The 27,354-nt window shown below is 43.0% G+C and overlaps 1 protein-coding gene across 4 annotated transcripts; it reads right to left on the minus strand.

Moving 5' to 3' along the window:
* Window positions 1–13,006: 13,006 nt before the first annotated feature.
* tcp11l2 (t-complex 11, testis-specific-like 2) lies at window positions 13,007–26,765 on the minus strand. Of its 4 annotated transcripts, none has more exons than XM_034235824.1 (10): window positions 26,621–26,764; window positions 23,887–24,049; window positions 23,247–23,379; window positions 22,229–22,349; window positions 21,789–22,012; window positions 21,524–21,660; window positions 21,127–21,308; window positions 19,402–19,583; window positions 19,139–19,311; window positions 13,007–13,696 (listed from the first exon to the last, which is right to left on the minus strand). In XM_034235824.1, the coding sequence occupies exons 2-10, from the start codon at window positions 24,035–24,037 to the stop codon at window positions 13,434–13,436; spliced, it is 1,566 nt and encodes a 521-aa protein (XP_034091715.1). In that variant the 5' UTR covers window positions 24,038–24,049; window positions 26,621–26,764; the 3' UTR covers window positions 13,007–13,433. The 4 variants fall into 4 exon arrangements, with proteins under 4 accessions (XP_034091715.1, XP_034091716.1, XP_034091717.1 ...); XM_034235825.1 differs by lacking the exon at window positions 26,621–26,764 and adding an exon at window positions 25,941–25,962 and having other exon boundaries at window positions 13,434–13,696; XM_034235826.1 differs by lacking the exon at window positions 26,621–26,764 and adding an exon at window positions 25,215–25,858 and having other exon boundaries at window positions 13,434–13,696.
* Between the last annotated feature and the right edge of the window lie 589 nt (window positions 26,766–27,354).

A 27,354-nucleotide genomic window follows, 5' to 3' on the forward strand; every position in this document is an offset into this window, starting at 1 on the left:
TATATTGATCAGAATGTAGTCAATACCCTTTTAATAAGTGTGGTGATGAGGACGATTGAAAACAGAACGAGTAGTGACCCCTGTGTAAACAGAATGGCTGAAGTTTGTAAACTGGAAGACATTTTGGATATCGTTCGTTCTGGCAGTACTATTCCGGGTCATTGGGAAACGATTGTAAACGAAAACATTTAAAGTGGTCCTGGAATCTTCATTTTCCGAAACATTCTGTAACATTATCTCAGAAATGAAACAAACATCAAAAGTGTATCATGTGCTCTCAGTGTATGCTCTGTTTGTAGATGTAATGCATCTTTGTGTCGAAAGCAGCATACACATGAATATTCTGACTGAAGTGAAAAAACTCCATCACGATATCTCCAGTAATATGGGGAATTCTAAGCTGGAGACGGTCCTGCAGATGTTGCAATCAGTATAACTATTTGATTTGTGTGTGTGAAAAAATAAAAAAGTGTTTTTTTACATTTAAAAACTGTTGTCTTCATTCTAGCAAGGGGAGCGTGTCTGATACATGTGTATTACAGTCCTTCTTTTTTGTGTTTTTCAGTGTTTTTCTGTGTGTCTGTACACACAAAACACAAATAATTTAAAACAAACCCTGAATCAAATTTAGAGAGGACCATTAAGAGTCAGAATCTTAACGAAATCTACTAATACAAAGTACTTCATTATCTACTTTTCAGCTTTTATACACAAAAGTGTATCTTTCAGTAACTTTCTCAGAGAATTTAAGCATAAATCTGTCAAATGTTCAAAACAGCCTTGTTTCACTGAAATAGCCTCAAAATCACAAAATGCCATTAAGAGTCAGATGCTTTACGGAATCTAATAAAAACAGAGTGCTTTCATGGTAGTGGTCAGCTTTTAAACATAAAAGTGTATCTTTCAGTATCTTTTTGAGAGAATTAAGCGTAAATCTGTCAAATGTTCAAAACTGCCTTGTTTCACTGAAATAGCTTCAAAATAACAAACTGCCATTAAGAGTCAGATGCTTTTACGAAATCTAATAAAACAGAGTACTTTCTACAGATGACTCCTCCCACTCAACGCAATAAGTCCCACCCCACTCAGCAAATCATATAAAAAGGACCCACTAAGACGACCGTTGAAAAGTAGCCATGGATATGAGAAAAACCAAGTCTGATGTAGCCTCCCCTTATTATCACCAGGATAACGGATACAGGCTTAATGACTGGATGTTACAAAGTAGGGGAGAGGATGTTCCCGAAGAAGAGCTCTCCTCTATATCATATCCATGTAAGGTCTTTAGGACAAAAGAGGACCATGATAACATGACATATGAAGAATATCTTTCTTTAAAAGATGGTATTATAGATAACCTTTATAGAAACAGTATATCTCATACCACTCGCCAAGATCGCAAACGACAATTAGCAGAAAAGAAAAGAAAAAGTAAAGAAAAACGAAGAAAAAGACAAATGAAAAGGAGAAGAAAAATGAAAAGCAAACGCAGAATGCGAATGAAAAGAAAAGGGACCATAGGACGGAAAAACAAAAAGACAAAACGAAGGAAGGTGAAAAGAAAAAGGAACAAAGTGAAGAAATTTAAACTAGAGGATGCTGATGGTGTTGAAGAGCCATTACCGGATCATAATAATCTTAAAGATCATCTACCGCTAACCGACTGCTGCGAATGTGTTGAACAAATACCAAAAGCAATGGCAGAGCTTTGCTTCAATATAATGAGAGAAAAAGCACGATACTATGGAATTGCCCAAATTGGCGAGAGTGCCAGAACATGTATTAAAAGACTGTTGGAGGATCTCTATTATAGTATCGGTTGTCATTACATCGAAGGATATGCCAAAACGTGTGACGACATAGACAAAGCTTTTGAAGACAATTATATGGTACCTGTCCTTACAGCTAAACAAATCCTACGCCAGGTATTCAACAGACCACAAGAAGCACAAGAAGCCCCAGAAAGGATTACATTCAGAGCTAATAATGGTGAAACCGAAGAAGAAGCAAAGCAGATTATAATCGTTGTGGGTGAAAGGGAGGCTTGTGGCGCAGTGGATAGAGCCTTGGTGTTGGGATCAGGGGTCACAGGTTCAAACCCCACTGCAGTCAGCATGTCGTTGTGCCCCTGGGCAAGACACTTCACCCCAAATTGCTCCTGTGGGGATTGTCCACAGTACTGAATGTATGTAAGTCGCTTTGGATAAAAGCGTCTAACAAGTAACATGTAATGTAATGTAATGTGAAAGGATAGAGAATTTGCATGTGATGTTAATGCATTTATCTGATATAAAAAATGCATTCGTATACTTCCAAGAGACCCCTAAACATCTACTTGGGCAATGTGAATTGAACGATAAACCGATCACTGTCAATGAAACGCGGAGAGAAGCAGCAGTGCAAATCGTTAAGTCTATTACCTTGTATGCACTACGACATTAACTTGGTAAAATGTAATGTGTTTTTTTATGAAAATGTGTTGAATGTTGTGTTTTCAATTAAACAACCATTACCAAATGAAAATGTGTTTTATTTTTTGCTTTCATATATAGTAATAGTATTGTAAACGAAACATTTATAATAAATCTGTTGGTGTCTTCGACAGGCTGCCACACAGCCTGCAGTCCGTCACCCCGACCCTCAGTATGTGCACTAAAGAATGGGCAAAGATTACGGCTTTTTTCGGTTTTCTAACCTCCATTATGCGTCTAAAAAGAGTTGGTTTTACTGAGGCACCATTTTTGCACGTATTGGATGTCCTGTGGTGCTGGTCAGTCAGAGTGGAATAGGCCTGCGTCATGGGTTCACACCAAAGCCATAAAGGAGTCTTTGTCACTGATGAGCGAGGTCATCTCTCTCCTCCACTGGCCAATACACTTTCACATTCTCCACTTTTTTATGATTTTGTTTAGCTCACGGACCCCAAACAAAAGTGCAAAGAATTGAATTATTCACAGGGAAATGAATAAAGGATTCATTTGCATTGATTTTGCTCCACCACAAAAGGAGTCATTTTCTTGACCAAAGGACGAGTTTGATTCCTTCGGACAAAAGATTTAGATTGAGCGTATTTCCTCACAGAGCCCCTCCTCCAACACACATGAACGCGCACATGACCAAAAGAGGGCACGAGATAAGTTTGTGCACAGACTGTAGGCGTCTGACCCCCGCACTGCTGCTGCATTCGTTTCTTGACTGACGCTACGGACGGATGGCTGTAAGTTGTCACAGGCTGATTAACCCCCATTCGAGGCGTCTCTTGCCATTTTTCTTTTTTGAAAAGGTGACTGGGTAAATGGAATTGCTGTCTTGTTATTTCGTTTGAGCGTATTTCTACCTAATTCCACCCCCCACTATTTGTTTGAGTCATAGCCCCAGAAGGGGTAGAAAAGGGGGGGAGGCTGGGAGGGGGGCTGGGTAGACAGTCTCACACATAACTTCAAAGAGACACCCAGATTAACATCAAAGGTTTATAGCACACCAGTGTGAAGTCACACCGGCCTGTTATAACACTTCACATCAAAGGGCAAACACCAAAGGCTAATTAGATTAGACATCATAATTAGATTAGACATCCTAATTAGATTAGACAACAAAAGGGCTCTGAGGGGGGCCATACAATACAGCTTCAAAGAGACTTAATCAACACATCAAAGAATTAGACAACATAGGCGCTACACAGGGGGCTTTTCACATAACACACATCAAAAGGATCTCGAACAAAGGCGCTACACAGGGGGGCATTTCACCCCTACGGGGTGATGACCCCTCACCCTCACATCAAAGGATCGTGAACAATGGGAGGCGGGACTTAGCTCATTTGCATAATTGGGGGCGTGTACACCTGTCACTTTTTATGCATTCTAATGAGACGAAAGCGGCATGTGTACTACTACTTTAATACGTTTGTGAGCAAGCCCGCCTTAACCTGCCATCAGGCCCTGGGGTTTTGTAGGCCCCCTATTTAAACAACAAATCAAAGTCATTTATAGCCTCGGCAGGCTCTGTGATCGCACTTCCTCTCCTCCAGATGAGTGACGTATCGGGCCTCCCTCATGTATTTGTCCGGTTGCCATTGGCTCCCCTCCACCTAGCAAGTCCTCGTTGTCCTCTCCATCTCCTCCAACAGATAATGTCCTTCCTGTCTGTTTTTCCTCTCCCGCCACTCCATCGCTATCAGAACCAGACGGCCACTTGGCTCCGAGGCCCCGCGGCCGGCACCGCTGCTGCTCGGTACAGAACTCATCGGTCCTTCCTCCTCATCCTGGCCTACGGGCTAAAAATAACCTGTAAGCTTCGGCATTTTTTGTAGCTGCTTGTCTCGAAACTCCTTTTCCCTCAACAATTTCCTTTTCCGAGCGCCACTCTCAAACTTTTTCTTCTCCGACATTTTCTCCTGAACAACCTTCTTCTGTCACTCAATCAGTCGCAATTTGAATAAGTCACATGTGAAACATATTCTCATTCTGATTGGCTGTAAAGTGGTGCCCACTGACTGTTACGGAGTCAACATTTTTGAGAAAAATCTCTGGAATCCATCGATCTGATTGATTAGCGGAGCAAATGATCAAAATAGTATGGAGGGAAGATATTTTCGTTTGGATTACTGGTCTGGGGGAAGCTCGCGAGTATACGTGTGTGTGTTTGTGTATTTTTGCGTTTGTGTGTATTGTGTTTGTTTCCCGGGGAAAACACTCACGAGAAACACTGGCTGTTGTTATGCCTGCTGTGACGTCAAGTTACTCCGTTCTCCACTTGTAATTATGCCGAAGCTTCAAAGTTGTATTTATCATCTGAATTTGCCGAAACAAATTTAATATTCTGAAAGCCAAGACTTTGTTTATTTGAAACCAGATGAAAACAAACTGTAACGGACCCTGCCGTGTTATCTATGATTACTATACGCCAGGGGTGCCCAACCTTTTTTGAACCGAGAGCTACTTTTAAAGTTGCCAGTCTGCCGAGATCTACCAGTCCAAATAGAGAGGCGTAGCCATTACTGACAGCCAGGTAAACCAGGTAAATACACACTTCTACTTGTATAAAACTGACCTTTGTACGATGAATACTTCATAAAATACTGCAGATCCTTTATTTTACCTCTTTCTAATCTACACACATACAAGTATTTAACTGAAGTTACACAACAGTGTTGTTGATACAGAGTTGGAGTTTATTCACACGTCACATACTACAGTGGGTATAATATTTTCAAGAAACATTGAACAGTGCTGCCACATATGACACAGGGAAAAAAGAAAAGACTCTGAACCCTTTCTTTGCCATTATATAAAAATAGTGTTGCTACAAAAGTATACATTCGGCTTACTAATAAGACAACTCAGATCTGAAGCTACACAGGAATCTGCTGCCAAAGTGCAATAAATAAGACAAAATTAATAGAATCAAACAAAAATGTTTGTTGCATTTTAGTAGAATATAAAACTAAATGCCTTTAAAATAGGATGCAAGCAACACTAGTTTCTTAACCTTAATCAATTTAAACAGAACAGATCTTAATGTTTGCATTCTTATACCATTTTGTACAATAATTATAATGAATAAGTTCAAACAAACTAAAACATACAGCTGATTAATAACGGTATCTAACTTGAGTTTTTATCAAAAACCTGTTGAAATGCTACTGTTATTTTTACTGTCCCCAAAAAGCGCGTCGCAGCCTCCAGGAATGCTTCTTTCACAACTTCGCCGTCTTTGAAAGACTTCATGTGTTTTGCAAGAACGTGACTGATGCGATAAGATGCTATGGTAGCAGCCTTGCTCTTGTTGTTGGGCCTGGTGAAAATGGACTGCTGTGCATTTAGCAGTCCTTTCAGGCCCCTCCCCTTTTGGAGCGTAGGCAGAATTAGGAGGGAGTTCCGTCTCGTAGCGTTTGTGGACTGTTTTGAAATGCCGCTCCTAAATTACCCTTCTTCGATAAAGTCACGCTCGCATTGCAGATGAGACAGATGGACTTTGAATTGGAATAGATACACAAATAATCATCCTCCCACTCGGAGTGAAAATTATATATTTTGGGCTTTTTTGCTTCTGCCATAATTTCGGTCTTGTGTGTGTGCGGACTGTCACTCCTGTTATGTTGACAAGGTCGGACAACAACGTCAGCGAAATAGTGCCCACTGCCCACCAGCCACGCCCCGACACATGGGGTCACGCCGGCCAATCACAAAGATTTGATGCGTTCAAGTGCATTATTCTGGCACAGGAAGATTATGTTACAGGACATTAACGATAAAACAGAATGTTGTTGTTCTATTTTTAGACACATCTCGCGATCGACTGGGAATCTCCTCGCGATCGACGGTCGATCGCGATCGACTGGTCGGGCACCCCTGCTATACGCCTTACATTCATAATTTCAGCGGAGGGAGGGGAACAGCAGAACAGCAGAGTGGCGAGGGAGAGTTGTCTTCTTCCCTTTACAAGCTTCAAAAATGTATTTATCGTGTGATTTTGGAAATAAAAGTTTCATATTCTGAAAGCCAAGACTTTGTTTATATAAAAATGTTTTAAAACATCCGAAATAAAAAAATAAAATTTTGAATTCTTTATTGGTTCATGATAGGCCCCCAATTTCGGTAGGCCCCTGGGCTTCAGCCCAGGTCAGCCCGTGCACTAATGCCGAACTGCATTGTGGGGAGTGGATCATGGCTTTGCAAGCATCGTGATGTATCAAAAGTTGAGCAATGTTCAACTTTTGATGCTTTCGAAGCTGGCATCAGCCAATCAAATCCCGTTTATGCAAATCCCGCCAGTACAAGCGCTAGCCAATCAAACCGCGTGTATGCAGCATACACCCATACACAGGTATTTTCCATATATCATAAAATGGAGGATACATTAATCATCGCTGTAGGAAATGTCCCAGTTCTTTACGACTGCTCTCTGTTCACCTACCGGGACCTAAACCGGAGGAACCAGGCATGGAGGGAGGTTGCAGAGACAGTTGGTGAAACTGGTAGGTTTTCACCTGTTTGGGGAGTTTATATCCAGTTTACTTCGTTTTAACATTGAATGCTAGTAATGTAGCATAACATATAATATATATATTCATATAATAATAATATATATAATATAATAAATATAAGCATAATATATAACATATAGTATAACATATAATACATGGACAGCTAGCAAGCATAGACAGTATATTTAGCCAGCATGGAATGTAGCATAAAATAGCACCATAGACATTAATCTCATAAATGTTCATTATATAAAGTGTGACATGTAAAACCTTGTAATTGACAGTGATAAAGGGATTTGGTTTTCATTAATGGAGGAATAATTTAGTCAATTCAATAAATTAACTTTATTATTTATTAACTTTATTATTTCATTTTATTAGAGGAAGTGTGCAAAAGAAGGTGGAAGACGCTCAGGAACAGGTTCCGCAAGGAAAAAAGTATGGAGAAGGAGGCCAAAAGAAGCGGGGCAGGGTCTGCAGGGGGTTACAAGCCCTGGCGTTTCACGGCAGTGATGGGGTTTTTAACCCCATTCATCACTGACCGTGAGACGTCCAGCAATGTCCCCCGGCAAACCCTGCCTCCATCCACCCTGGTGGCAGAGGAAGAGAGCCAGCTAGACAGTCAGCCAGCCAGCCAGTCCGCCAGTCAGCCAGCATCCAGCCAGTCCGCCAGTCAGCCAGCAGCCAGCCAGTCCGCCAGCAGCCAGCCAGCAGAGAGAGGACAGGAGGAGGAGAATGTTGAGGTCTGGGGGGGAAATAAACGGGGAAGGGAGATGTCCTCATTTGAAAGGAGTTTGCTGTCTGCCATCGCACAACCAACCCCACCAGTGGTGGAGGAGGACGAGAACTTGCTCTTTTTCAGGAGCCTCTTGCCCACCATGAGGCTGATGTCAAGGGCAAAGAGGGCAAGAGTCCGCTTCGGCATTCATAAGATCATTTTTGAGGCGGACCAGGAGGAGGAGAATTTGTAATTAATAATACTTTTTAGTTTTTCACACATACTGATCCACATTACATGTTTTTACTCTCATCACACACTTCACTCACAACATTAATAAAACATTATTTAAAGTATGTTATGGCTATACTGTGTCTTCACTTGTTCATGTGGTTTGTCAGTTGCATATACCAGAAGCTTCATTTATGTGAGTGGTTTATCAGTAAAAACAGGACTGAAAGAAAAAGGTTGTTAGTCATATCATAATATAATAATATCAATTCAAGAAACATGTTTATTAGGAATGTTTGATTTTAAAATGGCTCATTTGGAATATTTGCTCTTTAAAGAAAATGGGTAGCTCTTAAAAGAGCTTTTGGTTTGGAGGAGCCATGGTGACCCTACACCACTTTATGCTGCCATGACACTACACCCTCCTCATTCAGGAGCAGAAGGTCTCCCGCAGTTGAATGGATCGGCGTGTGGCGTTGTTTGAGCCCATCCTAGGTGCATCACGCAGGGTTGGAGTCAGGGTCGGCTCTAGAACAAATCAAATGGGGGGGCAATCATTTACCAAGGGGGGGCACATACTGCCGTCAACAACCAACACACAAACACCAACGCAACTTCAATTTAAAAAAACATGCTGTAAAGTGTATTGTCTTTCACACACATTGCAGGGTGTAGTGCTATTTTATAGCGCACCTATGACCTGTGACCATGCACGGTTGTGGCACGACCACCAAAACAGAAACATATGGACATAGGCCACCATATGAAAAGTGTTTAGTATTTAGTATCCTATCCATGTGAACATGTTTTAGGTGGGGAGTGGACCTAACCTCCTCTAGGAGGGTCTGGGGGCATGCTCCCCCGGGAAGATTATTTTTAAAATATTGAAGTTAAATGCATCAATCTGGTGCACTTTGAGAGCAACATGAAGATCTATGGATACATCTCTCAACATCCATATGAAACAGAACTGTACACAGATTTACTTTTTCTTTATGGATATTTTACTAATCACTCCCCTTTCAACTGTATTCTTGTGTTACTGTCCTATAGTATTTCATACCCGTTTTTAATTTATTCTCTTATTCTTTAATGACTATAATGATCATATAAAGGTAGCCTATTCCTCGCAAATACTTGTTTACATAAATGGTCACCAAACCGTTTGAGACCCACTGAGATAACTTACACTAAAGTGAACTATCTAAACACTGAGAGTCCTTACCTCACTGAGCTGACGTTATAAGATCCTCTCAGTCTGACAGGAGAGCACTCTCCTCCACCTTGGTGTAGAAACAGCTCTTTATATCCGTTAGCATAGCTAGCTAACCAGATGCTAACAACAATATTCCACGTTACCGCTCGCGCACTGACAAAATGCGCTCGTGCCACACACAGAGAGCCGAGCTTGAATGAAACACAGAGACCCATGTACTTGTACTGTACTGTATATCATATTATTTTCGATGGCTTTACTGTATAATCAGTATAACAGATGGACAGATCGCCACTGGGCTTTCATCTAAACACACAGCCACGTAATGATAACAAAACAAAAGTCGGGGTCATTGGTCAAGCAACACACCAATCAGAGAGCAGCAGTGAGCACACCTCAGGCTGTGTTTCATATAAAGAATACATAAAGAATACAAATGTGTATTCTTTATTTCTGATGTATTTCACACAAAAAACTTTTGGTGGAAACGTTTTAACTTATATGATTAAAAAAAAAAAAAACGGCAAAGTGGCAATAAGGCTTGCCCACCCTGCGTTGGGGGGGCACAGTGACTCATTTGGGGGGGCATGGCCCGCGAATGACCCCCCATGACGCCGACCCTGGTTGGAGTAGCTGGAGCTTCATCACTGGACTCTGCGACGACAGGTGTGCGTGATGGCCTTCCTATTGTCTTCCTGCGGAGGAAGTTATGCAACACACAGGTGGCCTTCACACACAACTCTGTTACCTCTGGGCTGGTGGTGATGACACGCCGGAACATTCTCCACTGTGATGAGAGGATGCCAAACGCACATTCAACGACCAACCTGGCCCGGCTGAGGCGGTAGTTGAACATCCTCCTTTCACGCGTGAGCTGACGTCCAGGGAATGGACGCAGCAGGTTGTCCAGCAACGGAAAAGCCCTGTGGACACACACAAGACATTTATAAAGCAATCACGCTGAATGAAAGAGGGTGCAGCTGCCTTTATTCATAACAGCTCTTACACTGCGACTCTGAGGGATCAAGCACATACACAATAACAATGAAAACTGCTGCATACAGAGACTTTTTGTTTTTGCAACCTCGTGTTAAGAATCTTGTTGCAATTCTTTAAAGGGTTAAATGACCGTAATAAACGGACCTTTGTCTTATTGAAACAATTTTTTTGGACCTTTAACATTTGTATTTGAGTACCCCTGCTTTAGCCATTCATTGTATCTATACATATTTTTAACCATCTGTTGTTTACAGAACCTTTTTTCTGACATTTTTAAACAGTCTAAATGTTGTACGCCATGTTCATTTTACAAAGCTTGGTAATCCAAAAAGTGTTAATTTAGTGGGAATGCTGTTTACAGCATTTAATGCTGTTTACAGCATTCCCACTAACTTATTCTACGCACGAAATTTTTATTATTATTATTATTCCGCCGGGTTATTTTGGCCCTCTTCTTCTTAATCGCAGAAACTCCGTTCAAACATCAAAACGTTCAGCTCGGTCGGGAATCGATGGCTATTACTTTTCTCATTCATAACTTTCATAATTCCAGAGATAGGCCTACATCCCATAATACATCACATTTTTAACATTGAAGTCAATGGAGGAAATCTTCAGACTTCAACAAATCTTCATGCGACTTCAACTGCTAACTGTTCATTCATACTTTCACTCAGAAACCTCATTCCAACTTTAAAATGTTACAAATCTTTCTGACATTATTCCTGTAAAACTACAGTGCGTGATGTCAGCTAGAGGGTAAGAAATCTTGAAATGTGCCTTCATATATATTTTTTAAACTGCCATAATTCACAAACCCTACATTCCTGGGACATAATTTTTCATGATAAACGTAGGAAAACATCTCGTAGCTTGAAAAATGACAAATAATTAAGCAAAAAATAATTCAACAAAATGCCTCTTGAGGGAATGAAGTGACAAAAACGTTCAACATGCCTCCATTGAAGCCCATTGTAATTTCAGGCAGATATTTCCTCACGGTAGCAGCCGGTAGCATTATTAACCCGAAAGTACACACAAATTACACTTCAGATAGCCTACTCAACTTCCTTGACATGCTTCACGTTTTGAAATTTCACAGATATCTGTTACGGTTCTTCCACAAAACGTTCACATGTAAGAGGTTCATCTCTCATTCAGAACAATGGAAACCTGTGATCTCTACAGAGCTCGTTAGCTCAACTATAAACACCTGTGTAATGGAACACGATGATGTCATAACTCCAACTGCCATGCAGCAGACTTCAACAGTCCAGCTGTGAAGACATCTTCGGGACAGTTTTGAGATTTCTTCAAATGCCGTTGCCATGGCAACACAATGCTCGCCTTGAAACACGGTTTTCTCATAGCTTCAGTGAAAATACTCCAAACAGCCCAGAACTTCACAGGTTTGATAACGATGCAGCCATCAATGCATCTAAGCGTAGTATGGGGTGTCATCAAATGCCGTTGCCATGGCGACAGACCACTCGCCATGAAACACGATGAGGCTGTAAGTCCAATCGACACTGTCCAATCGTCCCCCAATCTTCACTTGTATATCACCGGTCAATGCCTCAAGAGCGCTACGCCAAATCTGAGATCTCACCATATGCCGTTTCCATGCTCGCCATAAAACATGATGTCGCTATAACTCCTATGAAAATGTTCAAAAAGTGCTCAAACTTCACGTGTGCTAACAGTCCAGCCTTGAAGACATCTACGGGACAGTTTTGAGATTTCTTCAAATGCCGTTACCATGACAACAAAATGCTCGCCTTGAAACACGTTTTTCTCATAACTTCAGTGAAAATACTCCAAACAGCCCAATACTTCACAGGTTTGGTAACGATGCAGCCATCAACGCATCTAAGCATATTATGGGGTGTCATCAAATGCTGTTGCCATGGCGACAGATCATTCGCCATCAACTTAGTTCAGAAGTTTGCGGTTCAAATATTCTGCTGCTTTTCCAAGACTTTTTACTTTCTTTTCTTCTCTCATCACACATTCAAGCCCCCAGTGTTCATGTATCATTTCAATCTAAATTCTTCACTTTCTTCTTACACATTTCATTTTAATCTAAATGATTCACTTTCTTCTTACACATTACATTTCAGCATAGCAGTTTAGCGTCAGATTTTCAGCATAAAGCATTCCCACTAGCAATTTCTTCAGGAATTGCATTCTCTAGTTTAATTTACAACCCCCTGAATTGCAAGATTTTTGAACGGCATTTAAAGGTAGCATTGCTGCCTAGTGACAGCAGGATATGAGAGCATGTTGTTTATTCCACAGAACAGGGATGAACTGATAATGCAACCTGAAAGATTTACTGTATAATGCTTAAAATAAATAGGCTTGTTTTCAGACCTGCAAAGCTCGACTAATTTATTATAAAAGATCTGTGGAGCAAAATTCCACCACTGTCGTTAAATATTATAACCAAAATTAGCAGCTACTTGAAATGAATTTGGTCTAAATTGTATTAAAACGTTGTAAATCTAACATGTCTGTTGATCATAACTTCCCATCTTACCTCAACAGTCTAGTCAGCAATTGGTATTGTAAAAATCTAATTTGTATTCATTATCCGATGTAACATCAATAGTATGTATTATGGTTGAATACTTTTGTTAATTTTAATTTATGAATCTATGTAATAATTGAACAGCATTAAAGCTAAAACACAATCACACAAGGTCAATGTTTTTACGAGATTAAATATCATGCAATAATACAATGTACGACTTTCAAGATAATATGGAACCATATAGCTGTATTTTTTTTATATATATTGTGTGATACCCATCTACACATATTTTCCTCAAATAAATTAAGAACTGGTCAAATGTTTTATTTTTATATAAACATTTATTATATTAATTGGGGGCAGAAAAAAAGAAAAACAATTTCCGATATATTCACGTTAAATCTTTATAAAAGTACACATCTGCTTTAGCATCTCTCCTGTCCCCACGGGTTCTAATAACCAACACAGCAATACTGTAACAACTACAGTACCTCAATATGTAACAAACATAACAACTAAAGACATATAACAAGTATTTCCATGGCATATAAGTCAAAGTAGTAAATAAAACGTATGAGAAATTATCAACCAATTAATTCAAGTCAAAACTAAAATATATAAGTCAAACACAAAGATACTCATGCAGACAAACTCTTTTTTTTGCAAAATCCTGGACACTTTTTTTGCTCTCGAGCACAAGCAGAAGAAACACTACTAAGACAGCATAATTTAAAGTTAGGATTTATTTTTATTTGGAGGTGACTGAGTCCTGGGCGGTGTCTTGAGGAGGGTTTGCTGGTGGCGGGCTGCTGCTGAACATCAGCTTCCGTAAGATACCCCCATAGGTAGGTCCATAAACTGTTTTATTGTAGTTAACCAGAGAGATGAACCTTGCTCCCAACAATGCTAGTTCAGGCTTGATAGCAGTCAAGCCAACTGGTACTTGTTCAAGTTTGCTCTGAGGTTTAGGATCACAGATGAGTGCCATGAAGTACTGCTGCACACGGTCCTCTGCACAGAAACAAAGAGAACAAGCAGTTAGGAAATGCCAAGAAGAAATCCATGTTTGGGAAAGCTAATACAAAATATCTTCTTGAGGATGCATTCAAGATTCAAAGGTATATTGTCGTAACATATACACTACTACGGTGTAGTTATGTAATGTATGAACTTAGATCGCAGGTTCCTCAACAGGGCAATTACAAGACATACATTTTTTTATATAAAAAAAACAATAAAAATTAAAATAGTGCAAACTCAGGTGTTTAATAGTCGTATTGCCTGTGGGATGAAACGTCGGGTTACGTATGGTAACCCTTGTTATATTAGCACAGGCTCCGCCCTCTACTGGACTCTATGGGTACTACCTTACCCTGCGAGCATTCTCCCACTGAGACTTCTATAGACGTAGCCGGCCTTGGGCGGGCCTACCTGAATGCGCGCGCATCACACCGTATAAAAGGAGGCCTCACCTCCTGACTATCATCCTACACCTCTCTTCAGCGAGCGGAATAGGACAGACAGTGCCCTGGGTAGAGGGCTCCGCCTGTGCTAATATAACAAGGGTTACCATACGTAACCCGACGTTATATCTCTCACAGGCTCCGCCCTCTACTGGACTCTATGGATACAGTGGGTGGAGCCGCGATGTATACGCGCACTGTCGTCCAACAACAATATTCCACCCTACTGCCCCTGACCGGCTTTTATGGTCAGCAGCTGCTGCCCCACATTCTCCTTTAACCCGGTTGTAACCGAGGAGAAATCTGGGCTGTGGCTGACAGAGCACACCCTGCTGCGCTTGCCTCGCAGAAAGTGTGCTCAAAAAACAGTGCCGGGGGACCCCCCCCCCCCCCCGCCCATAGACGGATGGGGAGAGCCCCCTCGGCCCCGAATGGGCTTACTACACGCCTGCCTCCCTGAATCCCTAAGGATAACAGGGAGAGCGTCAGAGCCCACGTCCCACACTCAAACACTGACCCCGTGCAGAGTGTGTGGACTAAAGTGTGGAGGGCTACCCCCCTCCTGCCTCTCGACAGGAGGAGAGTAGTCCTCCAGCCCTGTAAGGGCCCAGTGCGCCCCCCCCGCCCCTCCCGGGACCCTCAGAAGGCCAGAGAACAGCGAAGGCGCATTACGTCCGGGGAGGGGGTCAGATGCCAACTGACCCACAACCCCCCTCCCCCTACCAGTCCTGTGTTGCCCCCGCAAGCACAGACGAGGAGAAAGAGCCCGACATGTCCAAGAGATAAAACCTTATGAAGGGGCCTGGCGTCGACCAAGACGCCGCTGTGCATATATCCTCCACACTCACACCGTTGAGTGTTGACGCAGCCACAGCCCGTGTGGAGTGTGCACGAACCCCCGTGGGGCAGGCTCTCCCTGCCTGTCCGTAGGCATGTGCAATGCACTCGCAGAGCCAGCCTGCCAGGCGTTTCTTGGACAGAGCTTTCCCGATCACCCCGCCCCCGAAGCACACGAATAGCTGTTCGGTGCGTCTAAGGGCAGCCGTGCGCTCCACATAACATGCTAGCGCACGCACCGGGCAGAGGAGGTGCAGTCTAGCTTCCCTGGTCCCACCATGGGGGGGAAGACTAAAACCCCCTAACTGAATAGCCCTTGACCTGAACGCACTCCTTAGGCTCTTGGGCACAAAGGAGGGGTTCGGTCTGAGTGTCGCGCCGCTCTGGTCACTCCGAATCTGTAAACAGCTCGGGTGCACCGACAGAGCAGTTAACTCGGACACTCTTTTGGCTGACGTTAAGGCAAGAAGCAAAGCTGTTTCCACGACAATGCTTTCAGAGAGGAGAGCTCCAGAGGCTCAAACGGCCCCGAGGCCAGAGCCTCGAGCACTAGGGGCAGGTCCCACTGTGGGGTGGAGGCGTGCACTACTGGGCGCAGCCTCCTGACCCCCTGTAAAAACCGCGACATCAGTGGTTGACTAAAGGCTGACCTGCCGCCAAATCCCTCATGGCAGGACGAGATGGCTGCTGCATACACTTTCACTGTTGAATGCGCAAGCCCTCTGTCCACCAGTAACTGTAAGAAGGATAAAATAGAGCCTACTCACAAGATAGGGGCTCTATTCTCCGCTCCTCACACTATCGCTGGAATCCTAGCCACCTTGGCCTGTAACAGGCTGTGGTGGATCCAGCTCTAGCTGCCTGGATAGACTGAATAACACTATCAGACAATCCACCCTGTCTCAGCCTGTCCCTCTCAGGAGCCAAACCTGGAGAGGACGGCCGAGAGTGGGTAACGCCCCGATTGCACCTGCCTCTTGAGACATCGCCCCCAGAACTCGGGAACCGCCCAGGGCTGGCCCACCTTCATCTGTGTAATCTCTGAGTACCACGGCGCCCCAACGCGATCCGGAGCCACTAGGATGACTGACAGACGTTCTCGCTTCACTCTCCTCAGGAGGGGGAGAATGAGACGCAGCGGTGGAAAGGCGTATAGCAGCTTCCTTGGCCATGGCTCGTGTGCAAACGCGTCCACCCCCAAGGGTGGGTCGTCGCTCCGAGCCACGGAGAACCACAGGGCACAGTGGCTGTTTCGCCGGCTGGCGAACAGATCCACTTCCGCTCTCCCGAACTGGGCCCAGATTTGCTTCACCACCCTCGGGTGAAGCACCCACAGCTGAGTTTCCATTCCCTAGAACATTGTGTTAATGGACAAGCCCTCAGGTGTGGGGCAGCAGCTATGAAGCTGTGATACTCTCTGGTGACCCGTTCCGCCGCAAAAACTCCCCGCGAAGGGAAGATTTGCCCCTGGAGGGTTGACACAGAAAGGGCCGATTATTTACTGAGGACCCTGAACGCACCGCCGCGCGCTCTTGTGTGAGCGCGCACTCCACCCTAATGCTGTTCTCACCACTACGGTAAACAGCATTCATCGGAGTATTTATAGGCGTAGTGTGTTTTACTAAGGTCCCTGAACGCACCGCCACGGGCTCTTGTGTGAGTGCGGGCTCCGCCATAATGCAGCCTTTACCACTACGGAAAACTGCATTGGAGTCTTTGCTCTAGGCGTAGTGTGTTCTCTGACAGCAATACGCCGGCCATAATGTCCCTGTACCCGCATAGTGCTCTCCCTTAGCTAGCACTCCCTGCGGTTCATCCCTCTCATCTGCGCATGCCCACTAGCCACCTCCTTTACAGTAGCTGCAGCATGGGGCAGCGAATGGGGAATTTGTACGGTTAACATTGTGTGTAAGTGTGGCCCTTGTGGATTTCTATTTAGAAAACGTAGTGATCTGTGCATTATACAGGGAGGAGGCGGGATTCGCCCCCTCGTCCCGGGCGGAGAGATTTTCTCCCCCCGCCAGCCAGATCCGTAAAGACGGAAAACCCGTCCCCGTGAGTGCCGGCACGCCGGTTCCACGGGGTGGGCCGAAGAGGTGGAGGGTGCCGCAGGCACGGGATCTCCGTGTCGGCACCTCTCCCTTCGTCTCACCTCTCTACTGAGGTATTTGAACGCACCGTGGCCCGCCCTCGGGGGAGGGGGGCCGCGCGCGCCGTCACAATGCCGTCTCTTTGAAACGGACATTATGGGGAAAAGTGGAATTGTGGAGAGAAATTACTCTTACTCTGGGATAAATGCAATAGTCTTTACTGAATGCATTTTTCCCACACACATACCTCACTCCAGAACTAGAGTTTACAAACGTAAACCACCGTTCTCCTGCGGGGGTCCCTGAACGCACCGCGGCCACTCTCACGAGGGCCGCGCGCCCACGTATTAATGCTGTATTTCCCATTGCAACGGTGAAATGCATTAATCGGGGCTATTATACCAGGCAAGGTGTGTTTTCTGACAACAGCACGCCGGCAATAGCGTCTCTTGAACCCGCACAGTGCTTTGACAGCACTCGGTTTATTCCACTCACGTGCACACGCCCACCTGCTGGCTCCATATACTGGGGTTTACAGCGGGGGCGGGGAGTGTAGGACAGTGTTTCTTCCTCTGGGAATGGGCAAGAAGCAGCCACGCTGCGACTATTCCTCATCCCGTGAGCAAGGAGATCGAGCCAAAGAGCCCTCCGTAAACACGGGGGCTCCCAGGAGATCAACACGATCCTCTTTGGAAATTGCCACGCGGCGTGATATCCCAGGGACATCACACGGCGGGCAGCGGCGGCGGCGGCCTGTGATGAAGTAGGGTCGACCCTATATCATGTGAAGCCACCGAGCACCGGTCCCCGGGGGAACCGGGCCTGGGGCAAGGCCCGTGGACCAAGCTACTTATTCGGCCTTGCGGCCCAATAATCGCTCTGACCTGGTGAGGCGGGGGCATCTCTAGCAATGAGTGAGTAGCCCACACACCCGCCGCCATGATCATCATCCAGGGAGAGTACAGCCCTGGGCGGTGGACTTCCATGGACGCCAGACCCGGAAGGAATGCCGAACGTGAATGGCACCGCCTCGGCCATATCCTGGTCCCCCAAACACTCGAATATAGCAGTGGCGACTCCCTGGAGGTATGATAACTCTTTTTAAACGTCTCTCAGTCTTTCGTGGAATCACCTCCCCTGCTGAAGAGAAAAGGATGATAGTCATGAGGTGAGGCCTCCTTTTATACGGTGTGATGCGCGCGCATTCAGGTAGGCCCGCCCAAGGCCGGCTACGTCTATAGAAGTCTCAGTGGGAGAATGCTCGCAGGGTAAGGTAGTACCCATAGAGTCCAGTAGAGTCCAGTAGAGGGCGGAGCCTGTGAGAGATATAACTGATCCTGAGTCTGGTGGTTTTTTTCCTGATGCTGTGGTACCGACTGCCAGACGGCATGCATGTTTAATTCTTAATGTGTTAAGGTAGGGTAGGTAAGAATGGAGAAACCAGCTTGAGTGCGCTAGAATTTGAAAGTACACAACCGAAACAAATCTGCCCCTTCCTTCAGACTTCCTTACAGAGCCCCTCCTCCAACACACACGAACGCGCACATGACCAATGAGAGCACGAGATAAGTTTGTGCACGAGATGGAAGGCTGACAGGCAGGTAGGTCATCCAATCATCTGCCGCGGGCCGAGGCAGATGATTGGTCGTGCTTTTTACAGTGCCACAGCTTCCACAGATGAAATATTTGTATATATTTATTGTCAAAGCATTCAATTTATTCATTGCTATCGGGATGTTAAGAGCATTCCATGAAATATAACAAAAAGTGTTTCTGAAGTGAATTACCTACCCTACCTTTAAGTTTAAAAACAAGGTGGAAACAATATTTTATTATAACTTATTTTATTCATGTATTTATGTTTCTTTTAAGTATTTATTAAAACAAAGAAAAGCGTCATAATGCGCTTCAGATGGCGGGCCGGGTATGAGCAGGAATGGTGAGTTGTAATGAGTATAACAAAGTATGTATCAAACTGTCAGTTGCATGACAACAGACAGATAAATATACTATGCATTTTTGACATTGATGCATAATCCTCTTTCATTTGGATCCTCTCTTACCAACGAGAGTGCGGATGGGGTTGTCCTTCTGAGTGATGCTGAGAATCTGGCCTGTCAGGGTGGCCTGCAGTGCGGGGGGCAACGGGGGGTAGCTCCTCTCTGTCAAAGACTTGTTGAGCTCGCTGCAGATCTGAGCACTGACGCCCTCTAGTGCCTCCTCCTGGTTAAAGTCCCTGCAGAGAATATGAGGAAGGTTCTGGTTAGAGCTCTTTTTTCCATGTAAAATAATCTTAGATCATGGTTATACAAAAAAGACAACTGACGGGCTGTGCATCCCGTCCAGCAGCACACTGGTCATCCTCTTCAGGCGGTCGGACAGGAGGGGCAGACCCTGGATTGCCCCCCCGATGGTGCTGAAGATGATGAGCAGCACCTCGTTCACCGCCTGAATCTGCTGCAGCTGCTGCTGGATCTTTTGCAAACGTGTCTCGTCATTCATCAAGGTCTAGAAAGGAAAACAATTCAAGTTCAAATTAGTTTGACTTTTTTTTAAAAATACACTTATTTGTTAACTTGCTGAGATTAGATGAGAAGAAAAACTTAGCCAAGCATAAAGACAGGAATCAGGGGGAATCATAGTTGTTGTCATAATTGAGGATTGACAAAAAAACTTTGTATGATTGTTCTAAAAAAGCCTTATGAATATTTATATATATAATATTTAATATTTACAGTGTTTTAAGCAGATTATAATAACACATTACGGACTGTTGCAATCTTGTGCAATAAACCTGAATTGTGCACAGTGGCGACTCAGCATTAGGGGCAGGTACAGCCCCACCTAGTGTCAGCAGAAAGTCATTCAAATAATAATTCCAAAAATATATATCTTAAAATATATTTTAAGATCATGTTTAGTCATCTGATTCGTCGTTTTAGTCTGCGTTCTTCTAATTAGTGTCTACAGTGTGCCTATTGAGCCGTGTTGAGCGATGTGGGGCAAGCCCCTCTCTCTGCTGTCAAAATGAATGGGTGCTGTAAAAACTACACTGCGCATGCTCAGAGTATTTTTCTATTCAATGTGTGCGGCAACAAAATAATCACCAGTGGGGCAAAGTACTGGCAACCCCACCAAAACGTCATCTCATAATTCAGAGAGCTGATTGGCTGTAAGTACGTGTGCCGCGAAAAGTGTAGTTGTGAAGAGGAGACGAGAGAGAGCAGCTTATAGCGATTCAAATCTGTAAAACGGAAAGAAAATGGCTGAAGTTGACCATCTACTGCAGCTGATTTGCTGTGCTTTGCCTATAGGCTATTGCTCTGCTGGATCGATTGATATTGTGACCTCGGTGATGAGTGTCTGTGTTTTCCTTATATGTATTGCTTTGTGATGGTGCCCTTTACTGCATGTATTAAGGTGCATTACAATCCCCACGCTGTGTACGTAAATGTATGCGCTCACAGTGTTGCTCCGTGCTCTTTATTCAAGGCTTTCCGACAGTATGTCATTTGACACTTCCCCCCCCCCCCCCCCCCACCCTCTATTGGAACCATGGATAGCCTACAGCTATTTGTTTACGTGTTTAAAAAAGCAGCAGAAGCTTACATATGAACATCCAAGTTGTTCGTGCCCCACCACTTGTGTACATATAAAAACGCCACTGATTGTGCAATACAATCACATTCTCAAATGTCTCAACACAATATGATACTTATGTAACTTCGTGTTTTTAAATTGCTGCTACTCATTTTTAGCCATGGATGTGTACTAATTTGTATTGTACTACAAATGTGTGTTTTTCTACCTAAATTCATAAGTGAGCTCAGTCTTTATTATTGCATGCCTCTTTTACCTGCTATGCCATTTTTGCTGTAACACTGTACATTTCCACACTGCAGGACTAACAAAGGAATTCTGATTCTGGTTATAAGCATGTTTATATTAAGACAAAAACTACTCACAAAACAGAAATTGTATTGTATCTTCAAAACACAAACACCAGACACTCTTTCTTTCTCAGATACATAAACAACAAGGTGTCTCTCACCTCAGGCAGCGGGCTCTTATTGTTCTCCCATGTGAGGATGTGGAGGAATGCGATGTTGAGGGCCTGGAAGGGCCCGGGCACCAGCTGGCCCTTCCCCTGATTGTGAGTCTGTTCTTCTCGGATATTGTTCGTCAGCTCCTCCAGGGCGGACTTGAGCCACGAGGTGGTGTGATTCAAAGCACCTAAAGTAGTCAAAAAAAGTCATGCAGATTTAGGAGATGGTTCTTCTGTCAATAATAAGAAAGTCATGTGTTTATTCCACTGATATAATATCCGACTTTATGTTTCTCACATTCAAATCTGATATTTTCTAAAACGTGATGAATTGTGTTGCAACAGAAATGATAAAACAGACAGTGTTTAAAGCTGTAGAGAAAGTCGTCCCTTGTTCACTCACTGGGAGTTTTGTCCAGAACGCTCTGAAACATTTCCCTCTCACATTCCGCACCGTGCCTCTGCAGCAAAAGCCTCAGAGTATCGACTTCATAGTTGATTAAATCAGTCTTCATCAGGTCCAGCAGTCGGAAGATCTCCCTGATGTGTCAAAAATAAGAGCCTCTGTGATGGACTTGCTTTTAATAATAGCAACATAGGTAAAACATGCATTACAGAAAAATCTATCTTTGGTCACAATGTCTCTAAAAGCTTGAATGTGTGCTTACCTGAACATTGTCACCATGTTATCTGAGTTTTGGCAGAGCTTCTTGATCTCCTCATCCCTAATGGGACAACACAACTTGCCCATGGTGGAGATAATGTAGGAGGCGAGCCCCTGGATGTCTACAGCATTATTGTCAGCCTGCTGACGAATCAGGTCCATGTCCAGCACCTCCATGATCTGTGTCCGCATCCGATTGGCCCCCGGATTAAGAAAGGACAATACAATCTGTCCAGAGGCAAAAATCATAATAAGTCTTACATTTGATCAGTAATGTTACTCGATTGGTGACATATAGTAGCCACAAAGGAGGTGATAGAGATGAAGAGAAGCAGATACAAAAGTATCTTCAAAATGGGAGAGGGCGCTGTGGATAAATGTCGGGAAACTCGGCGAGAATCAATCTTACAGTGAAGCTGTAAACATCTCATTGTGTGTGCTGACCTCTCTGATCTCCGCCAATAATCTGATGGCCTGCCCATACTCAGGAGGGTCGTCGGTCAGCTCGGACGCCAGGATGTCCCAGAAGGCCTTGTGGAGAGTATCTCTAACTAGCTTAGTAAGACTTGAAAAAAGAAACGGAGGATTTAGTTTGGCTGAGGATGTAATCAGTCATGAAAAAATGGCCATTCATGAAATGGGCATTGAAGGAGAAAAAGTCAGTGTCGTTATCAGGGTGGGGATGGTGCCAAAATACTGAATAACTGGTTTAGGTCATTTTAAAAAAAATAAAAAACCCCTCCTTTATTAAGTATCGAAAGTCAGCACACAGCGGAAGTTATGATAATATCAATAATAAGGCAGAAGATAACTTCTGCCTTATTATTGATATTATCATAACTTCCGCTGTCCCTTTCTTTGCACTTCCACTAAATAAATGATTCTCTTTTCCTCTCGTCTCCTCCCCTTCCCCCCTCTGAATGTCTCTGTCCACTTCACTGTTTTGTTTATTTCAGTGCTGTGCTAAAGATTAACATAAACACAGACGGACAGATGTTGTTGAATACAGTAAAAATGGTAACATAAGGTCAATGGGCTCTTTACTATAAAATGCCATCCAATTATTATCATATTGAATATGTTTGATCAAAAGTTAGTGTCTCTATATCATTTCTACAATATCGTTTAGACAAATAAAAAAGGTACTTTAATTCATTAAACATGCAGATTAAACAATTAAGATAATTTATTTTGAGTAATTCCACCTCTTGTCTTTAACTGAAAACATTCATATGTTTTTAATCTTGAAGTAGCTGAATAACATTTCAAGGTGGTTTTACAGTTGCTAATCATTCTAGTTATGAGCAGACAAGCCATTATATAGTAAAAATGGCATCAAGCCTAATGCAATTAGTGATCCAGTTCATGTGAATTGTTTTTGTAAAGCTTAACCTCACAGACTGGTATTTAGGTTCATTAATAATCCACATAACATGATCAAGATCCAAACAATGTTTCATACCTGCCCTCAGGGAGGCTTTCTGGTTCCACGTGGAAGTCGTGGTTCACGGCGATCTCATGAGCGAGGCGGAGACTGGACAGGTCTCTGGCAGACTCCATCACTTCATCCAGAGTTAAGGTTTTGGGTGGGCTTGCTGTGATAAACGAATATTGAACAACCTTACTAAATAGACAATTAAGAGCTGAAACAGAAAAGTGGGAACATCAAATGTACCGTTGTGTTCGAAGAAAAAAACATTTACTTGTTACTAACAACATTTAGCTATTTGTATTTATTTAGTTTACTTCATCTGCATTAATTGCACATTGGTCTTGCACATTTTTATTCTACTCCGTTTCTTCTTGCACTATTTTTATAGTTTTTCTAATTTGTTTTAATGTTTATGTCATATATATTTATGTTGCATTGTAGGGGGAGCCTGGGACTTAAGATTTCCATTGCCATATCTACACTTTAGCTACTGTGCATATGACAATAAAGCCTTTGAATCATGAATCTTTGAAGTCTTGAAATATTATCAGAATCAATAATACTCATTCTCAAAGTTTAGCCTGACACCAAACAAACCAGAGTGCCTGAGAAAAAGATGACTGCACACAGGAATGAAATCAGTACGTCAGAGTCTGAGGGGTGAACTCACAGGAGGGCGTGCAGTGTTTGCTGGAGTCGTCGCTGGTGAAGCTCTCCCGGGAGCTGGCTGAGGTCACGCTGTCGCTGCGCTCTGATGACGACTCCACGTCCTGCTTCTCCCCGCCGGATGCGGAGGCAGGTCGCTCATCATTGAGAGGCATCTTGGGTTACAGCTGCACATGAGAAATCAGTAACATGACCTAGCTTGTTGACTACAACTGTGATTTCTGAACGCTTCTTCTAATTGAACTTGTTCAGCAAGTGACAAGTTAATGAGTACAACTTTCACAGCAGCACAGGAACAGGTTAAGAATGGAAAGTTAATCATTCCCCCTTTGCTTGGAAACTGCTATTGGTATTTATACCATAGTAAAAATATCACAGACAGCTGATGTTTCTTTTCTTATTAGCAACACATCCCATGAAAAGACCAAACCGCACAATAAATTAAACATTCTAAAAAGTATTTACAGAGCGGCCAAAAGCAGATTATTTCTTCTGTTGTTGTCCAAAAACAAGTAAATGTGCCAAACTGTTGCACAATGTGAGATGTTTCTATAAGAAGACATTGATTTTGACACAAAGCCAATTTAAAGTAAACATATATTTGAAAAAGTAAATTTTTAAAGTAAAAATATATTTGAAAACTAAAGTGCATTCAATGGATGAAATGGTCACTAACATGTGTTATTAACTGCTACAACTGTGCTGGGTAGCTTTAGGGAATAACTTTGCCTAAAAACTAAAAACATCTTCCATAGCAAAACAGACAATAACAAAACCATAGACTGCTGTATTTTAAGGAATGTCTCAAATAATAAGTCCACTGAGTAGAAAACAACAGACTAAGCCTTTACCTAACTGCCAGAGCAGTTAATAGATTGCAACAAAAACCGGGTAAACAAAGAAAAAACTGCCGGTGGGCTAGTCTCTATGGAAACAGAGATTGCTGCCTTGTTGCACAATTGAACATCTTGTTAAACTCAGTGATGATGACGCAGGGAGTTGTTGTGTTTACTGCCACAGAGGGAGACAACACTACCCAAAGTCAGGACACAAACAGGACCCACTATCATGCCTAGGTTTAAATTAGCGCAAAAAGTGAGACTTTGTCTAGGCCTATCTTGTTCCTCCAGGGCAATACAGGACAACAGAGGGCTCCTCAACCTACAACACGATCCTGTTCCACCTGTCCCACGCTAATATACATACATTAACACATTAATACATTAACAAAGAAAGCGACTTTTTTTCAGACCAATATGAGCTAAAACCCATCTGTATCCTGGAAGCTGTGTACATGTTTGTACCATTAGAACACAAATGGTATAAATTCACCTGGATTACTGTCACACCTTTACTGAAGAAGGCCTCTTCATGTTCTAATCTGCTAGCACTGTTTAGGACATCCACTGCTGGCAGAGTGACCATTGGCTGTCCCTGGTCTCAGTTATCTGATGCCAAAAATGAACGCACACTCCCTCGCTGCTCTTTTAGCTTAAAGATAGCTCAAGGGGTGAGGGGTGTGTGACTTCCTTTCATGCGTTACATCATCTGCTAGACTCGACAGCTAGGTCACGGCAACAAAGAAGGCTAATTTTCAGAGATTATAGGAGAGAGATGGGAGCAGTACAGTTCTGGAAACTGATTACGGATTAGATCTACTCAGTCATCTGCTGCTTCATTACAAGAACTCCTCTTAATGAAGTCTGAATGTTAGGTCAAATGCTGCAGTGTACAAAAAACAAGATAACAAGATCCGACATGTATTGACATGACAAAAACAAATACTGGTTGCAACTAATGATGTTTTTTTTGACTAGCCGCTTGTCTATAAAATGGTTGACAATGGTGACAAATGTAACAAATGTAATGTAATTAAACAATTGATATATTTCTCCAAAAGACAAAGCAATTCAGTTTACTGTCATGGTGAAGTAAAGAAACCAGAAAATATTCACATTTAAGAAGCTGGAATCTTGTCCCCTGAAAAAAGTATTGCAAAAATAAGTCCAATAGTTTAATTGTTTACTATCTGACATATATGACAATCAATCGTTGTACCTTTATTGTAGATTGTAAGATACAGCACTGGAATGCAATGGGCTGTTCACAATACATATGTCAATATCCATATCCTATAGCCTCAGGTTTTTAGAAGAATGCAATGTGAGGTCCATATTGTTACAGTAAGTGCTGCAGAGACAAAGAGTGTTCTCGGATCAGATTCGACTGCAGTGTAATGTAAACAAAGCACAGGAGCAGGGGGGCGGGGCTAACCACACGGGGACTCTCGTTATTGGCTGCAGCTCCCTGTCTCTCACCATTCGGAGAAAAAAAAAATCCAAACACGCCTGAGCAGTGGGTACACGTGATCTGAGCAGCAGACCAAAACAAGAACTTCATGCACATTTCACATCGAACATGTTATTTATATGTCCACGCATGAACCCTAACAAAAACTGTCGAAATAAAGACATTATGCTGTTGACATTTAGGCAGTGTTCACCGTATTTGTTATTTGACCTACCACTGTGTCTATAACAGACAAATAAGTCATGAAATTGGTCCTTTCGCATGGCAGACATTAGCGTTATCGTGCCAATTGGAAGCTTCGACGACTGTACCAAAGTTTCCGCCCCACAACAAACCCAAACGTAAAGTAAAAATGGACGTAAAAGTTGTCAACAACACCAGTGATTCTCGGTTTAAAATACAGTACAATGTTAAAAAGCGACTTTTACCTCATTCAAGTCTCCAGAAAGGGAGACTGGTACCTAAAATAGCTCAACTCTGAAGGGAAGATTCGTCGATCTTGTCCTGTAATGCTCGTCTCTTCGTTTAAAGGACTGTCGTTTCCCCAGCTGGCCCTAAGGACACATAGGCGAATCTATTACTCACACAGGGGTGATCGACCACCAAATAATTGTAATAAACGGATTTTGAGTACACATTGGAGTATGTGGAATAAAACAGCAGTATTTTACAATGAAATACACATATTTCATCCCGGTAAAGGCAATATAATACAATATTATACTCTATCGCCCTTGGTAGAAATGGTACGCTCCGCTTTGTTTCAGGAGAGGACGTCTTGTTTACGGATGTGACCTCAGTGACAGAGGGAAGTTTGTTTTTGAAAGATGAACAACCGAACCGAACTAAATATTTGTATCGAATATTCGAGTTTCACCGCGGCTGCCAGCTGTGTTTACTCGCATCATTCAAACAAGACGCGCTGGCTCGGGAGCTATAACTACAACAAAATGAACACATTTTACCGTGATAAAATTGTAATACACGTTTCTAAATGATGCCGAAATAACAACATACTGATACCAGTTATTAAAACCCATGAATTAATGCTTGACAAGTCTGCAGACATGACGGCAGGCGAAAAACCTTTTAAAATGCTTGTTTTCTGAATGGAGATTGGGTCGACCAGGCTAAGCTAACGTTGTATATGCTCATTCCACAC

The sequence above is a fragment of the Gymnodraco acuticeps genome, unplaced genomic scaffold, assembly GCF_902827175.1.
Source record: "Gymnodraco acuticeps unplaced genomic scaffold, fGymAcu1.1, whole genome shotgun sequence".
Taxonomy (NCBI): Eukaryota; Metazoa; Chordata; class Actinopteri; order Perciformes; family Bathydraconidae; genus Gymnodraco; species Gymnodraco acuticeps.

Coding starts and splice junctions, on each gene's coding strand:
- tcp11l2 (XM_034235824.1), bottom strand. CDS start 24,037: ATGCCTCTCAATGATGAGCGACCTGCCTCCGCATCCGGCGGGGAGAAG. Junction 21,309..21,523: donor CGTTCTGGACAAAACTCCCA/GTGAGTGAACAA, acceptor TGACTACTTTAG/GTGCTTTGAATCACACCACC. Junction 19,312..19,401: donor CTGGACGGGATGCACAGCCC/GTCAGTTGTCTT, acceptor TATTCTCTGCAG/GGACTTTAACCAGGAGGAGG.